This window comes from Vipera ursinii (genome assembly GCF_947247035.1).
Source record: "Vipera ursinii genome assembly, chromosome: 1".
In the NCBI taxonomy this organism is placed as follows: Eukaryota; Metazoa; Chordata; class Lepidosauria; order Squamata; family Viperidae; genus Vipera; species Vipera ursinii.
In genome coordinates this window covers 357,268,533-357,285,891 of record NC_139512.1, presented here as the reverse complement: position 1 = coordinate 357,285,891, position 17,359 = coordinate 357,268,533, and the positions used below count along the sequence as shown (strand labels likewise).

General features: G+C 47.2%; 2 protein-coding genes and 1 long non-coding RNA gene across 4 annotated transcripts in view; 1 reads left to right on the top strand and 2 right to left on the bottom strand.

The window, feature by feature from the left end:
* The window catches only part of LOC310632899, a 339,863-nt gene extending 334,261 nt beyond the window's left edge, over positions 1-5,602 (bottom strand). Inside the window, exon 1 of the long non-coding RNA XR_014490940.1 lies at positions 4,377-5,602. This is a non-coding gene — a long non-coding RNA (uncharacterized lncRNA). The remainder of the gene's footprint in view (positions 1-4,376) is intronic.
* Positions 1-17,359, bottom strand: part of SSH2 (slingshot protein phosphatase 2) — a 471,054-nt gene that overhangs the window by 234,977 nt on the left and 218,718 nt on the right. The window lies entirely within an intron of this gene.
* The window catches only part of NSRP1 (nuclear speckle splicing regulatory protein 1), a 31,294-nt gene that overhangs the window by 4,828 nt on the left and 9,107 nt on the right, over positions 1-17,359 (top strand). For both annotated transcript variants that reach the window (XM_083379781.1, XM_083379782.1), the window contains exon 3: positions 13,717-13,773. In XM_083379781.1, the coding sequence (XP_083235907.1) occupies positions 13,717-13,773 (57 nt within the window). The remainder of the gene's footprint in view (positions 1-13,716; positions 13,774-17,359) is intronic.

The following is a 17,359-nucleotide window of genomic DNA, read 5'->3' as shown; positions in this document are numbered from 1 at the left end:
TGGAACTCCTTGCCTCCAGAAGTGGTGAATGCTCCAACATTGGAGGTTTTTCAGAAGAGGCTGGACAGCCATTTGTCTGAAACGGTATAGGGTTTCCTGCCGGAGCAGGGGGTTGGACTAGATGACCTCCAAGGTCCTTTCCAACTTTATTATTATTATTATATCTACAAATATACACTAGAAATAAGATACATACACGTGGTTAAACAGCAAACTCCAATGCACAGCAATTACAGCAGTCAAACTGATGAGAGAGGAAAAAACTCCAGCCAGAAAAACTTCCCTTTTATACTCAGGCTCTTAAAGGGATACGCACGCAAGCTGAGTCATTCCCATATTGCATCCTCCAGATTACATCTTGACATAATTACCCGAGCTGTTAAGCCTTTAAATCATCATCCTGACACAAACCTTGTAGGGCAGGGGTGGGGAACCATGGGCCTTTCGTGACTTGTGGACTTCAACTCCCAGAATTCCTGGCTGGCTCAGGAAATCGGGGAGCTGAAGTCCACCCCTTTGAAAGCTTCTAAGGTTGAGAAATACTGTTACAATGCCATTCAGTTATCAGCCAACATGTGTCTTCCTTATTTGACCACTGTCAGTAAGCAAACCCATTCATATGAATGGGTGTTTTTGCCATAAACTGGCAGGGAAACCAGCAAATAAATTAATAAATCAAGAATCATGGTGACATGACTGTGGGTTGCACAGCTGACTTGCCTGAAGATACGGTCACGTGTCCCTTTCCAGTGGCCAGGGCTGCTTTGTCATTGTAACTTTGGATGGTCATAAAACAAGGACCAGTGGTTAAACAAGGACTATCTGTAGCATTAAGAAAAGTGATTTCCAAATTACGGCCTGTCTTGTGATTGCTGTGTGGATATGCAACACTTAAGAGTCTCTTTATCAAACAAACATTACTGCTGAGTGTCCTGGATATTGCCACCCTTGCAATTTTGTTTTTGTAAAACTGCATGTAATAATAATAATAATGTTGGAAGGGACCTTGGAGGTCATCTAGTCCAACCCCCTGCTCAGGCAGGAAACCCTTTCAGACAAATGGCTGTCCAGTCTCTTCTTAAAAACTTCCAGCGTTGGAGCATTCACAGCTTCTGGAGGCAAGGAGTTCCACTGGTTAATTGTTCTCACTGTCAGGAAATTAATTAACCTCCTTAGTTCTAGGTTGCTTCTCTCCTGGATGGGTTTCCATCCGTTGCTTCTTGTCCTGCCTTCAGGGGCTTTGGAGAATAGCTTGACTGCCTCTTCTTTGGGGCAGCCCCTGAGATATTGGAACACTGCTATTTATTTGTATTTATTTAACACGTTTTTTCTGCATTTATTTATCTCACTAATTCAGTTATACAGCCTCTTATTGGACCGTTCTCAAAATTTGTTCTCAAACCAACAGTTGTATTAGCCAAAAAAAAAAAAAGCTAACACAATGCTTGCTTGTATAAACAGAGACATAGAATCAAAATCACGTGAAGTGCTAGCACCGTTTTCTAAAGCCTTAGTAAGGCCACACCTGGAATCCTGCATCCCGTTTTGGTCACCACTAGAGCCTGGGGAAAAAAAAAAACCAGAAAAATGGGGGGGGAGTTTTTCCCCCTCTCAAAGCTGTTTGGAAAAAAAAAATTGTTTTTCCCCCTTCTATTTCCAGTTTCTAGGCCAGGGGTAGGCAACCTCGGCTCTTTTATGACTCATGGACTTCAGTTCCCAGAATTCCTGAGACTCAGGAATTCTGGGAGTTGAAGTCCATGAGTCATAAAAGAGCCGAGGTTGCCTACCCCTGTTCTAGGCCTTTCCCATCTCTAGGACTCACCACATTACTAAAAAGATGCTGAGACTTGGGGGGGGGGAAGTGCAGAGAAGAGCAACTAGGATGATTAAAGGCCTGGAGACTAAAACATATGGAGAACGGTGGCAGGATTTGGGTAGGGGCCAATCTAGAGAAAAGGAAGAAATAAGGGGGGGGGGACACGATAGCAGCATTCCAATATTTGAGGGGCTGCCCCAAAGAAGAGGGGGTCAAACTATTCTCCAAAGCACCCGAAGGCAGGACAAGAAAAAAAAATGGATGGAAACTCATCAAGGAGAGAAGCAACTTGGAATTAAGGAGAAAAACTTCCTAAACAATTAACCAGTGGAACAACCTGCCACCAGAAGGTGTGAATGCTCCAACACTGGAGGGTTTCTAAGAAAAAGACTGGACAGCCATTTGTCTGGAATGGTATAGGCTTTCCTCCCTGAGCAGGGGGTTGGACTAGAAGACCTCCAGGGTCCCTTCCAGATCTATCCAGGTATAGTATGGGTGGTACCTTGCTCAATAGTAGCAACTGTGAGAGGGATCTCGGAGTCCTAGTGGACAATCACTTCAATATGAGCCAGCCGTGTGCTGCAGCTGCCAAAAAAGCCAACACAGTGCTAGGCTGCATTAACAGAGGGATAGAATCAAGATCGTGTGAAGTACTAATACCACTTTACAATGCCTTGGTAAGACCACACCTGGAATACGGCATCCAGTTTTGGTCATCACGTTGTAAAAAAAGATGTTGAGACTCTAGAAAGAGTACAGAGAAGAGCAACAAAGATGATTGGGGGACTGGAGGCTAAAACATATAGGGAACGGTTGCTGGAATTGGGGATGTGTAGTTTGACGAAGAGAAGGGTGAGGGGTGACATGATAGCAGTCTTCCAATATCTCAGGGGCTGCCACAAGAAGAGGGAGTCAAGCTCTTCTCCAAAGCGCCCGAAGGCAGGATGAGAAGCAACGGATGGAAACTCATCAAGGAGAGAAGCAACCTAGAACTAAGGAGAAACTTCCTGACAGTGAGAATAATTAACCGGTGGAACCATCTGCCTCCAGAAGCGGTGAATGCTCCAACACTGGAAGTTTTTAAGAAGAGACTCGGCTGCCATTTGTCTGAAATGGTATAGGGTTTCCTGCCTGAGCAGGGGGTTGGACTAGATGACCTCCAAGGTCCCTTCCAACATCATCATCATCATCATCATCATCATCATCATCATTATTATTATTATTATTATTATTATTATTATTCTCAAAATCTATGATTAAAAGGTGTTGTTTTTTCCAGTAGAGGGCGTTACACACCACGAAACCCTAGTTTACACTATTAACTTTCCCTGGGTCCGAAAGCAACTTTTAAAGTCCCTGGAAGAACTGCAGAAATACTTAGTTTTTTCCAGGCAAAGACTCAGAAGACACAGTGTGTTCTTATCTCGGCAAAGTACAGGCCGTCCTCGACTTACCAGCACAATTGGGGCCAGGCTGTTGTTAAGTGAGTCACATCTAATTTTACCACCTTTCGTTGCCACTGTTAGTAAAGGAGCCATTCTGCCTTTGTTAAGCGGGTCATGTGTGGGGGTTAAACAAGGGTCTGCCCACTCCCACCCCCCACCCCTCCACTGTTGGAAATACACACCTGGGTTGCTAAGTGCAGGGATTTTGTAAGCGTGAGGTCATATCCAAAGTCCCTTTTTTCCCAGTAATGTTGTCATTTCGAACAGTCACTTAAAGAATCATTGTAAGCTGTCCAAAGCGCCCGAAGGCATGTCAAGAAGAATATAATAACAACAACAATAATAATAATAATAATAATAATAATAATAATAATAATAATAATAATAATAATAATAATAAAGTTGAGGACTGCCAGTATACAGTTGAGCCTGACGTTTCTGCCGCCAAACAAGACGTTGAGTGAGACACACCCATTTTACGACCCCCCCACCGCCACAATTGTTAAGCGAATAGCTGCAGTTGTTAAAGTGAATGTGAACGATGTCGTTAAGCGAATCCAGCCTCCCCTGTGGACTTCGCTTGTCGGATGTCAACCTGGGGAGGTCACAAATGGCGATCCCGTGACCCCAGGAGAATAGGGATAGGAATAGAGCTGGAAGGGACCTTGGAGGTCTTCTAGTCCAACCCCCTGCTCAAGCAGGAGAGCCTACACCATTTCCGACAGATGGCAATCCAGTTCTCTCCCTGAAAGCCTCCAGTGATGGAGCACCCACAACTTCTGGAGGCAACATCTGTTCCACTGACTGGTGGATTGTTCTCACCGTCAGGAAATTTCTCCTTATTTCCAGGTTGAATCTCTCCTTGGATCAGTTTCCATCCGTTGTTCCTTGTCTGGCCTTCAGGTGCTTTGGAGAATAGGTGGACCCCCCTCTTCTCTGTGGCAGCCCCTCAAATATTGGATCCCTGCTGTCGTGTCCCCCTTGGTCCTTCACTAGGCTAGACATACCCAATTTCTGCAACCGTTCATATGTTTTAGCCTCCAGGTAACCGGACGTCCTTGTTTTTCCTTTGAAGACCTTTCCCTTCTCATCTCAGAAGCTTCTTCAGCTCTGACTGGATGGATGGGGAATGGGAGGATTTATACTCCTTGTAGAGAGCTGGTCATTTGCCTCCTTTTAGAGAGTCCTTGAGGCCATTTGAAAAGGCCTCTTCCTCCTCCTTCTTCCTCTTTCTCTTATCCTTCACCTCCTCTTCCTTTTTCTTTCCTCTTCCCCCTCTTCTTCCTTCCTTCCTTCCTTCCTTCCTTCCTTCCTTCCTTCCTTCCTTCCTTCCTTCTTTCTTTCTTTCTTTCTTTCTTTCTTTCTTTCTTTCTTTCTTTCTTTCTTTCTTTCTTTCTTTCTTTCTTTCTCTGTCTCTCTTTCTCTCTTATCCTTCTTCTTTTCCTCCCATCTTCCTTCTCCTCTTCCTCTTCCATCCCTTTTCACAAAGGTGCCTTTTTCAGGAGGGAACCGGACTTTTTTGTTTTTCCTTTGAAGAGGTTTCGCTTCTTCTCCCAGAAGTTTCTTCAGGTTCTGACCAAATGGTGGGGAATGGAGGGATTTATCCTCCTTGCAGAGAGCCGGTCGTTTGCCTTCTTTTAGAGAGTCCTTGAGGCCACTTGGAGGCTGACCTGCGTCCTCGGTCTCACCTGAGCGGTGCAAACGGGTGGGGAGCCTCCTTGGCTGCAGGATGTTGAAGGTCACCCCAAGCAAAGCACCTTTCCAGGCAGGTGGGGATGGGGTGGGGGGGGGAATTGATGGGGCTCCAGCCAAGTCCTTTTCCAGGTGAGGCCATCTTGATGACAGGTGCCGCAATCCAGTAATATTGTAGGGTGACAACGGGGGCCAATCCGGGCACCGAGAACATTTTTTTTTCCAAATACAAATTTGAAATTTACCAGATGGCTGGCTGTTTTGGCTTTGCCCTGCTTTTCTTTCTTTCCTTCTTTCTTTTCTTTTTTAAAAAAAATGGCAATGTTGGTGCAGTCCCGGAGGGTTCAAAAAAAAAAATACACCACAATGGTGCCCTGAGGTTATAACAAGAACAGGCGGGGCTTCAAGTTGTTATTGCGATTGTGAGGCTGCGCCCTCGGGGAGATTGTAAAGTTTAAAAACCTTCCATTATTTCCGCAGGCCACAAAGTCCTAATAAATCTACTTGCCTGCGTTTTATCATTAAAAAGAGAGAGAGAGAGATCTTTTTTTTTAAAAAAAAAAGAGAGCAAAATTACTTTATTAGTTCGGTAATAATTTTAAGCCTTTTCGAGATAAGGAAGGCGCCTCGGGGACGGTTTCATTTCCTGGCTGCTCCCTTATCAGCGACAAGTAACGCCTGGCGTGTCTCAAGGTGGGGTATTTATAACCGAACTCTAATAAAAGTCCGGCACACCTGCCTTGGCCCAGCCGATGGTACATGAGATAGCAAACTTTCCTTCCCTTTTGAAAATATATCGCTCTGCATGTTTCATGAAGGGGTTCCAACAGCTGGGTGGTGTGAAGAGGCCGTTGTTCCCCTTCTGTTTCTCAAGGACAAGCTGTCCTCGGCTTACGACGAGAGTGGAGCCCTAGGTTTCTGTTGCTAAGTGAGACACTTCTTAAAGTGAGTTGTGTCCTGTTTTGCAATCTTCCCTGCCGTGGTTGTTAATACACGCTGCTGTTGGTCAGTTAGTAACTTTCCAGACTCCCCCAGTCAGCCGTGCTTTATGATGAACGGGCTTCCACTCCCAGAATCCCCCAGCCAGCCATGCTTTAAGAGGGGTGGACCTCCACTCCCAGAATTCCCCAGCCATGATGCTTTAAGAGGGGTGGACTTCAACTCCCAGAATCCTCCAGCCAGGCTGCTTTAAGAGGGGTGGACTTCAACTCCCAGAATCCCCCAGCCAGGATGCTTTAAGAGGGGTGGACTTCCACTCCCAGAATCCCCCAGCCAGGCTAGTTTAAGAGGGGTGGACCTCCACTCCCAGAATTCCCCAGCCAGGATGCTTTAAGAGGAGTGGACTTCCACTCCTAGAATCCCCCAGCCAGGATGCTTTAAGAGGAGTGGACTTCAACTCCCAGAATCCCCCAGCCAGGATGCTTTAAGAGGGGTGGACATGCTGCTTGGGGAATCCTGGGAAATCCTGAGAGTTGACTTTCCTCCACCCAAGACCTTCAACCTGCCGTGGTTCAGAAACCCTGGGAGAAGCTTTTTTTAAAATAGCCACCTCTTAAAGTCACCAGCTTTCCCCCCCACGCCCCCCCCCCAAGTCTAATGGGATTGCTTAAGATTGACTTTACCCTCTCCGTAGTTCACCGGATTTGACGCCAAGACTTTTCCAATACGAGTGTCAGGATTTCCAGACAACCTGAGACAGATGGTGCTGAATTTGGGAAATATTTTTTAAAAATAAAAATAAAAAAATTCTTGGCCTTAAATAGTTACACCTTGGGAATATCCCCAAGAATGTCATTCTGGGGAATGATATTAAACCAATTACTCTACATTCATCACCAAATTCTGCTTCCAAGCAGGACTCCAGAAACAGTCAGGGTTGTGCTGAAGCAAGGGTTTTCCAACTTGGCCCTTTTAGGACTTGCGGCCTTCAACTCCCAGAATTCCTCAGCCAGGATGCTTTGAGACAGGGGTCTTCCAACTTGGCCCTTTGATGACTTGTGGACTTCAACTCCCAGAATTCCTCAGCCAGGATGCTTTGAGACAGGGGTCTTCCAACTTGGCCCTTTTAGGACTTGTGGCCTTCAACTCCCAGAATTCCTCAGCCAGGATGCTTTAAGACAGGGGTCTTCCCACGTGGCCCTTTTAGGACTTGTGGCCTTCAACTCCCAGAATTCCTCAGCTAGGATGCTTTAAGGCAGGGGTCTTCCAACTTGGCCCTTTTAGGACTGGTGGACTTCAACTCCCAGAATCCCTCAGCCAGGATGCTTTAAGGCAGGGGTCTTCCAACTTGGCCCTTTTAGGACTGGTGGACTTCAACTCCCAGAATTCCTCAGCCAGGATGCTTTAAGAGAGGGGTCTTCCCACTTGGCCCTTGTATGGTTTGTGGACTTCAACTCCCAGAATCCCTCAGCCAGGATGTTTTAAGACAGGGGTCTTCCCACTTGGCCCTTGTATGGTTTGTGGACTTCAACTCCCAGAATCCCTCAGCCAGGCACGTCCACAAGTCATCAAAGGGCTGAGTTGGAGAACCCCATTCGTTCTTCGCAGCGTCTGTATGTCTTTTTAATTGTCTCGAGGGGAAAGAGAGCTGATCAGGACAATGGAAGGCAGCCCAGGTAGCAGCCTTGAAATCCAGCTGCGAAGCATTAAATCCTGATTTAAGAGGAGGATATAATGGGAGCTCTCTGAGCTGGGTGGTTTCCTTGCAGATGTTTCAGGACCCAACTGGGGAACATCATCAGCGCTAGAAGGGAGGAGGAGGAGGACTGTGGGGTCCTTGGTGCTCTCTGAGTCTGGGTGGTTTCCTTGCAGACATTTCATGACCCAAATAGGTAACATCATCAGTGCTAGAAGAGAGTGGGGTTTGAGGAGGAGGAGGAGGAAGAGGAGGAGGAGGAGGGTTTGTGGAGAGGAGGAGGAGGAAGAGGAAGACGAGGAGGAAGAGGACTGTGGGGTCCTTGTTGCTCTCTGAGCTGGGGGGTTTCCTTGCAGACGTTTCATGACCCAAATAGGTAACATCATCAGTGCTAGAAGGGAGTGAGGTTTGTTCCCTCCTTATATACAGTATTTTGCCCAATCAATGAGAAAATAAGCAAGGAAATACCTCTTAGTCTTCTCCCCCCCTTCATTTCTTTGTCTTCTCCTCCTCCTCTTCTTTCCCTTCCTCCTCCTCCTCCTCTCCACAACCTCCCCCCCTTTCTAGCACTAATGCTATTACCTGGTTGGGTCATGAAACATCTGCAAGAACGCAGCCACGTTCAGAGAGCACCAGGGACCCCTGAGCGGCACATAACCACTCCTATTGCTACCCTGTTGTAGTGTTTGCAATCCTTTTATTGTCAGGTTTACAACTCTTGGCCCTGGCAGGCCAGCCCAGCCTGTCGAGGAGCAGCGTTGCCCATGCACTGACATTCTGTCTTCTGACTGAATAACAAAAGACGCCCGTGTTTTGGAATTTGCCTAGGGTTAAAGAGTCCGCTCCCTTCCAGGAAAATAATGAGGAGGGGAAAAAAATTGTTCTAACTCCCAGCTTTGTGCCGCCAAGGAATATTAAAAAAAAAAGGGAGGAAAAAAAGAAAAAAGACCGCGTTTGCGGACAAAGAAATCTTGCAGCCAGATTGCTGACTTTGTCGGGTTGCTTAATAAACGTCCTGCCGATAAAGTCGAAATAACACAAAAGGACAGGAAGTTTCTATCTCTCGGCCCTGGCAGAACAACAGGAAATTGTCACACACACACACCCCTCCTCAAGCTCTGGAAAGGAGGGTTTGTGCTGGTGCTGTTTCTCCCCCCCCCCCCAGTTTCTCCCGGCCAAACAAATGGCAGGTGGGCCTCTTTAGAAAGATGATGTACCTAAAGTAGAGTTCCCATTGTTTGCTTAATCTCCTGTCAGTTGCACCCTTGGCGCTCTCCGGTGAAGCTCTTGTGTGCAGGAGTGGGGTGTTCTCTCTCTGCCTCGCTCTGGCCCTGCTGGCATCCTATTGGGAACTTGAAGAGGGCTGGGCTTCCACTCCCAGAATCCCCCAGCCAGCCTGCTTTAAGAGGGGTGGGCTTCCACTCCCGGAATCCCCCAGCCAGCCTGCTTTAAGAGGGGAGGACTTCCATTCCCAGAATCCCCCAGCCAGGATGCTTTAAGAGGGGTGGGCTTCCACTCCCAGAACCCCCCAGCCAGCCTGCTTTAAGAGGGGTGGGCTTCCACTCCCAGAATTCCCCAGCCAGCCTGCTTTAAGAGGGGTGGGCTTCCACTCCCAGAGTCCCCCAGCCAGCCTGCTTTAAGAGGGGAGGACTTCCACTCCCAGAATTCCTCAGCCAGCTTACTTTAAGAGGGGAGGACTTCCACTCCCAGAATTCCTCAGCCATCATGCTATAAGAGGGGAGGACTTCCACTCCCAGAATCCCCCAGCCAGCCTGCTTTAAGAGGGGAGGACTTCCATTCCCAGAATCCCCCAGCCAGGATGCTTTAAGAGGGGTGGGCTTCCACTCCCAGAATCCCCCGGCCAGCCTGCTTTAAGAGGGGAGGACTTCCACTCCCAGAATCCCCCAGCCAGCCTGCTTTAAGAGGGGAGGGCTTCCACTCCCAGAATTCCTCAGCCATCATGCTTTAAGAGGGGAGGACTTCCATTCCCAGAATCCCCCAGCCAGCAGGCTTTAAGAGGGGTGGGCTTCCACTCCCAGAATTTGAAGCCCACTCTTCTTCATATGAAAAGTTGGGGGGAAAAACGGGCTTAGAAGGATTATCCCAGTTTCCGGCTACATCAGAAGCAACCTATCCAAGCCGTGTGGAATCTTTCTTCCCCTTTCAGTGCGGCTCAAAACCCCCTGAGGGTCCCGTCTTCTCTCCTCTGTCCCTGCAGAGTTGCTGCCTTCTCTGTCTCTGAAAGGTTTTCAAAGGAGGCTGGAGAGCCATCCCCTCTTGGGGAGGGTTAAATTGGCTTTCTTGCAAGCTGTGCGGCAGGGGTCCCCAGCCCCCCCCCCCCCTCCCCGGGTCTGTGGACTGGCACCGGGCCGCGGCACGCCAGCAACCAGTCCGCACAAACAAGCAAAGCCCCATCCGCGGGATGCAGGCAGCACGCAAAAGCACGCGCCCTCCGATCCGCGGAAAAACCTTTATCCATGTAATCGGTCCCTGGTGCCCAAAAAGTTGGGGGCCGCTACTAAGCCCCACAGTTCTTGTGATTCCTGCTGATGAGGCATTTTGGAGCTTAGGAGGAAGAGCCAGAGCGTCAGCATAACGGAAGGGACCTTGAAGGTCTTCTAGTCCAACCCCCGCGCTCAAGCGGGAGGCCCTGTACCGTTGGAGACAAAAGGCGATCCAATCTCTTCTGGAAAACCTCCAGTGTTGGAGAACCCACAACTCCAGGAGGGAATCTGTTCCACTTCATAACAGTAAAGTTGGAAGGGGCCTTGGAGGTCATCTAGTCCAACCCCCTGCTCAGGCAGGAGACCCTATATACCACTTCAGACAAATGGCTCTCTGGTCTCTTCTTAAAAACTTACAGTGTTGGAGCATTCACAGCTTCTGGAGGCAGGTTGTTAATAATAACAATAAAGTTGGAAGGGACCTTGGAGGTCATCTAGTCCAACCCTGTGCTCAGGCAGGAAACCCTATGTCATTCCAGACAAATGGCTGTTCAGTCTCTTCTTAAAAACTTCCAGTGTTGGAGCATTCACAGCTTCTGGAGGCCAGGAATTCCACTGGTTAATTGTTCTAACTGTCAGGAAGTTTCTCCTTAGTTCTAGGTTGCTTCTCTCCTTGGTTAGTTTCCATCCGTTGCTTCTTGTCCTGCCTTCAGGGGCTTTGGAGAATAGCTTGACTCCCTCTTCTTTGGGGCAGCCCCTGACATACTGTAAGACTGCTGTCATGTCACCCCTGGTCCTTCTCTTCATTAAACTGGACAGACCCAATTCCAGCCACTGTTCCTTGTATGTTTCAGCCTCCGGACCCCTGATCCTCTTTGCTGCTCTTCTCTGCACTCTTTCTAGAGTCTCAACATCTTTTTTACATCGTGGTGACCAAAACTGGACGCAGTATTCCAGGTGTGGCCTTACCAAGGCATTGTAAAGTGGTATTAGTACTTCACTTGATCTTGATTCTATCCCTCTGTTAATGCAGCCTAGCACTGTGTTGGCTTTTTTGGCAGCTGCAGCAATAGGAATTGAAGAGATTGTCTACTAAGACTCTGAGATCCCTCTCACAGTTGCTACTATACCTGTGCATTTGATTTTTCCTGCCTAAATGTAGAACCTTACTTTACTTAACAAAGAAAAGTCATCAAATGGGACAAAACTCCTTCAACAAATGCCTCGCTTAGCAACGGTCGGATCTCAACATCCATTTCATATCATGGGGACCATGATGGCTGCCCGGCGCACATGCCTGCACGCACACGCGCAGAGCCTCACTTGCTCAAGTGTGGCTGACCTTTGCGCCCCCGTTTGCGTGAGTGTCGCGTGAGTGTCGCTGGCACTAGTAAGGTGTGTTTGTTCGCACGCACATGCATGTGCGTCCGTTCATCTCCCCCTTACAAAACCATCCCTTCTTCCCCCTCCATCCCCCCACTCTGGCCCGCCAACCCCAAAAGTTTGGGGAACTCTGATCTAAGCAGACTGTGGTTTGTTTGGTTTTTTTTTTTTTTGCCTCTCCAGAGGTGCATTTGGGAAACCCCAAAGCCAAACTTCTTTCTGCAATTCCGGCTTAACGAATCCTTCTCCCTTTCTTTGACCCGCATCGCAAATCACCCAGTTGCGAACACGTCCTCCTGGGGTCAGCCTCAGAGCCCCCCCCCCTCATTCCCTAGAAACGTTGACGAGGCTGGAAGGCAGCCCAAGGCATCCGAGTTCAAAGGCCAAGGAACACCGTCAGGATCTCGGATCTCAGTGTCCGGTGTGGGAGGCTGGATGAGTTGGTTGCTGGTCCTACGGTTGGAGTTGCAGAGCCCATCACTCAAGGTGTTTAGAGAGGCTGAGCCAGCGTGCGTAAAGGGGACGGCGTAGCCAAGAAGGAGCAGCTGCGAACGTTACGGAGCCAGTGGTGACACCATCTTCTTGGGGATGCTATGAAGCCCCTGGCCTACAGGATGAGTCACAGCGGGACTGGAAAACTTCGCCAGCTGCCAGGATGCGTTGGAAAGAAAAATACATGTACAGTATATCTCTCTCTCCATTTTTCACCTAGTCCTTTGAGAGGGGGTGAAAAAGAGGATCCTGCTCGCTCTGGCTCTCTCAACACGTTGGCAAAAGAGGCCTGGTCAAGCCAGGAGGATCTTTGGAGAGTCATCTGCACGCAGGTGGAACATGCAGGAAAGATCCGCTCTGGAGACCAAATGGGGCGATGATGCTCTTGAGAAGCCCGTTGTTCAGCCTGACAACCAGTGGATGCTCCCATCACCGGGGTGTGTGTGTGTGTTTCAAGAAGAGGCTGGACAGCCATTTGTCTGAAGTGGTCTAGGGTCTCCTACCCAAGCAGGGGGGGTCAGACTAGAAGACCTCCAAGGTCCCTTCCAACTCCGTTATTCTGCAATTCTGGAAGGGCATAGGGCAGTGATGGTGCCCAAACTGCAACCTAAAACCCACTTACGTATTGTCGGGTGCCGGGTGGGCGTGGCCCATTGGGTGGGCGTGGCCCGTTGGGTGGGCGTGGCTGCGGTGGTAACGGCAGACTGGGTGGGACTAAAAAGTTCAATCAATCAATTCCAACTTTGCGAGATCTTCCCCCCCCCCCCCCGCGAGAAGTTGAAGTTGATTGAACCTTTTTTTTTTTTTTTTGGCACACGGCGGCGGAGGCCTAAAGCCAAAAGGTTTTATAAAACCCAGTTGAAGGCCTAGGACTGGGGCGACGGCACGCGAGCCCCCAGAGAGGGCTCTGCCTGCCACCTGTGACACGTGTGCCATAGGTTCGCCACCACGAGTATAGGGTATGCTGCCTGAGCATGGGGTTGGACTAGATGACCTCCAAGGTCCCTTCCAACTCGGTTATTCTGTTAACCAGTGGAACAACCTGCCTCCAGAGGTTCTGAATGCTCCAACACTGGAGGTTTTCAAGAAGAGATTGGACAACCATTTGTCTGAAATTGTATACGGTTTCCTGCCTGAGCAGAGGGTTGGACTAGATGACCTCCAAGATCCCTTCCAATTCTGTTATTCTATTCTATTCTATTCTATTCTATTCTATTCTATTCTATTCTATTCTATTCTATTCTATTCTATTCCAAGAGCCTTGGTGGAGCAGTGGGCTAATGCCTCCTTAAGTAACACCAGCTGCCTGCAATGAGTGCAGGTTTGAGTCCCACCAGGCTCAAGGTTGACTCAGCCTTCCATCCTTCCCAGGTAGGTAAAATGAGGACCCAGATTGTTGGGGGCAATTAAGCTGACTTTGTAATAATGCCGCTTGGGGTGTGTGTGAAAGCCCTAACAAGCAGGCATATACATAGAATGAAGGCTACTGCTAAGCTTGTAAGCCGCCCTGAGTCTTCGGAGAAGGGCGGGATATAAATGGAATTAAAATTTAAAAAATTAAATTATTCTATTCTATTCTATTCTATTCTATTCTATTCTATTCTATTCTATTCTATTCTATTCTATTCTATTCTATTCTATTCTATTCTATTCTATTCTATTCCATTCCATTCCATTCCATTCCACTCCACTCCACTCCACCTCACTCCACTCTCTATTCTATTCCACATGTTATAAGTAGAGCCTTGCACCCAGATTTCCCCTGCTTATAATGAGTTATTAACTCACGTTAATTTTCTTTCCTCGCAGTCTTCCATCAGCGAGAGCCTTCAACGGGAAGCCCTAAAGAAGCAAGCAATGAAACAAGTAAGTTGACGTGGTATTTTGGGTGCCAGCCTCAGGTGCCCTCCGTGCCAGTAGGATGACACCAAACTGGCAGGAGTAGCCAACACCCCAGAAGACAAACTCAGGATCCAAAAAGATCTTGGCCAGCGTGAACCATGGGCCCCATCTAACAAAATGAGCTTCAATGTGGAGATAAGCAAAGTTTTACATTTAGGCAGAAAAAAAACAAAGGCACAAGTACAGATTGGGCGAGATCTGGCTCCAAAACAGCCGCTGTGAGAGGGACCTCGGAGTCCGAGTGGACGATCCCTTGACCGTGAGTCAGCCGTGTGCGGCAGCAGCCAAAAAAGCTAACACAATCCTGGGTTGCATAAACAGAGGCATAGAATCAAGATCACGCAAAGTGTTAGTACCGCTTTATAAAACCCTAGTAAGGCCACACCTGGAATATTGCAGCCAGTTTTGCTCTCCATACTGTATCACAAAAAAGATGTTGAGAGTTCGGAAAAAGTTCAGAGAAGATCAACTAAGATGACCCAAGGCCTGGAGGCTAAAACATACGAAGAACCGGCTGCGGGATTTGGGTATGGGCAGTTTAAAGAAAAGAAGAAATAGGGGAGACATGATAGCAGCGGTCCAGTATCTGAGGGGCTGCCACAAAGAGGAGGGGGCCAGGTTGTTCACCAAAGCACCAGAGGGAAGGAGGAGAAACAATGGTTGGAAACTGACCAAGGAGAGAAGCAACCTGGAATTAAGGAGAAACTTCCTAACAGGGAGGACAATTAACCAGTGGAACAGCTTGCCACCAGAAATCGTGGGCGCTCCATCACTGGAGATTTTTAAGAAGAGGCTAGGGCTAGGCAATCATTTGTCTGAGATGGTATAGGCTGGACTAGAAGACCTCCAAGGTCCCTTCCAGCTCTTTCTATTTCTGTTCTGTTCTATTCCATTCCATATTTCTATTCTATTCTATAATAATAATAATAATAATAATAATAATAATAATAATAATAATAATAATAATAATAATAATAATGTTGGAAGGGACCTTGGAGGTCATCTAGTCCAACCCTCTGCTCAGGCAGGAAACCCTATACCATTTCAGACAAGTGGCTGGCCGGTCTCTTCTTAAAAACTTCCAGTGTTGGAGCATTCACCGCTTCTGGAGGCAAGGTGTTCCACTGGTTAATTGTTCTAACTGTCAGGAAGTTTCTCCTTAGTTCCAGGTTACTTCTCTCTTTGATGAGTTTCCATCTGTTGCTTCTTGTCCTGCCTTCAGGTGCCTTGGAGAATAGCTTGACTCCCTCTTCTTTGGGGCAGCCCCTGAGATACTGGAAGGCTGCTATCATGTCACCCCTCACCCTTCTCTTCATTAAACTACACATACCCAATTCCAGCAACCGTTCCTTATATGTTTTAGCCTCCAGCCCCCTAATCATCTTTGTTGCTCTTCTCTGTACCCTTTCTAGAGTCTCGACATCTTTTTTCATCGTGGTGACCAAAACTGGATGCCGTATTCCAGGTGTGGCCTTACCAAGGCTTTGTAAAGTGGTATTAGTACTTCACACAATCTTGATTCTATCCCTCTGTTAATGCAGCCTAGCACTGTCTTGGCTTTTTTGGCAGCTGCAGCACACGGCTGGCTCCTATTCTATTCTATTCTATTCTATTCTATTCTATTCTATTCTATTCTATTCTATTCTATTCTATTCTATTCTATTCTATTCTTCTATTCTATTCTATTCTATTCTATTCTATTCTATTCTATTCTATTCTATTCTATTCAGTGTAACTGCTCATAGGTGATTACAGGCTGTCCTCCATTTAACAAACACAGTTGTGATTGGATTGTCCATGGCTTGAGTGAGTTGTGCCCGGCTGGAAGATTTTTTTTTTCCCTTTTTGTGGCAATTGTTAAACGAAGCCCCGCCGTTGTTAAGTGAATCACAGGGCCGTTAAATGAATCCAGCTTAACCCCATTGACTTTGCTCGTGGGAAGCCCGCAAGTGGCGGTGATGTGACCCCCTGGACGCTGCGACCCTTATAAATACATGCCAGGCCGTCAAGCCTCTTGATTTTTAATCACGTGACAGTCATAAGTGCGATCGAGGTTGAAACATTCATGCCAGCGTTAATCCCATTTTCCCCCTTTCTCCCAGCTCCATTTTTATGGCTTCACAACTTATCAGTCAGCCTAAATGTGTAAATAGACGGGCTTAGATGCGAATTCATTATTGGACTATTTCACATGATTTATGTCCAGGGTTTTTTTACACAATCCTGTCCTTCTTGGCACCAGATCTGGAACTGGCTGTCTTAACTCCCTAAAAAAAAATAATACATGAAAATGTTCAGTTTTTAAGTTTCCATGACTTTATTTGTTTAACAGATGACTCTACTTTTATACAAGCCTGCTTTTTTTTTCCCTCTGGGTTTTTTTTTATTTTTATTTTTTGGGCAGCGCCCAAGTGACCAATAAATCTTTTTGGCCAGTCCCGGATTGCCATGGATCTCCCTCACAGTTTACAACACATTGCAGAGACTTAATTTAGCACCCAGCTCAGGTGACCCTCCCAAGCCGGCCGCTTTGGCTGTCTGAATTTTGCGATGCAAAATACAATATGAAAAAAAAAAAAAGAAAGACGGGGAACGCTAAAAACGCAGGTTGTCCTCGGATTACGACCTCAGCTGAGCCCCAAGTGAGACATTCGTTAAGTGAGTTTTGCCCCATTTTCAGAACCCTTCTTGCCACAGTGGTTAAATTAATCTCTGCATTTCGCAGCCGGGTTACTAACTTACCAACCGCAGCGATTACACTTAGCAACTGTGGCAAGAAAGGTGGTAATGTGGGGCAAAATTCACTTAACAAATTTTCACTTAGCAACAGACGTTTTGGGGTCAGTTGGTGTCATAAGTGGAGGACTACCAGCATATGTGCCATTTGGGGAGCTGTTGGTGGGCTCCCCAACTCATAAGTAACTCCTTAAGTAACTCCTTAAGTAACACCAGCTGCCTGCAATGAGTGCAGGTTCGAGTCCCACCAGGCTCAAGGTTGACTCAGCCTTCCATCCTTCCCAGGTAGGTAAAATGAGGACCCAGATTGTTGGGGGCAATTAAGCTGACTTTGTAATAATGCCGCTTGGGGTGTGTGTGAAAGCCCTAATAAGCAGGCATATACATAGAATGAAGGCTACTGCTAAGCTTGTAAGCCGCCCTGAGTCTTCGGAGAAGGGCGGGATAGAAATGGGATTAAAATAAATAAATAAAATAAATAAGGTCTTGCGGGATTGCTCTTAGCCTGGTAGAATACTGTATTTTCAATGCCTGAGCTCATGTTTATCTATCTATGTATTATTGTTATTATTATTATAAAAACTTTTATTCATAAAACATGAAACTCAGTCAACTGAACACTCAAATTGACTGGCACTAACGATTGACCCGGGTTGCTGCCAGCATCCTAGGTCTCAACCAGGTATTATTATTATTATTATTATTATTATTATTATTATTATTATTATTATTATTATCTCAGTCGACTGAACACTCAAATTGACTGGCACTTACGGTTGACAGGGGTTGCTGCCGGCATCCTAGGTATCAACCA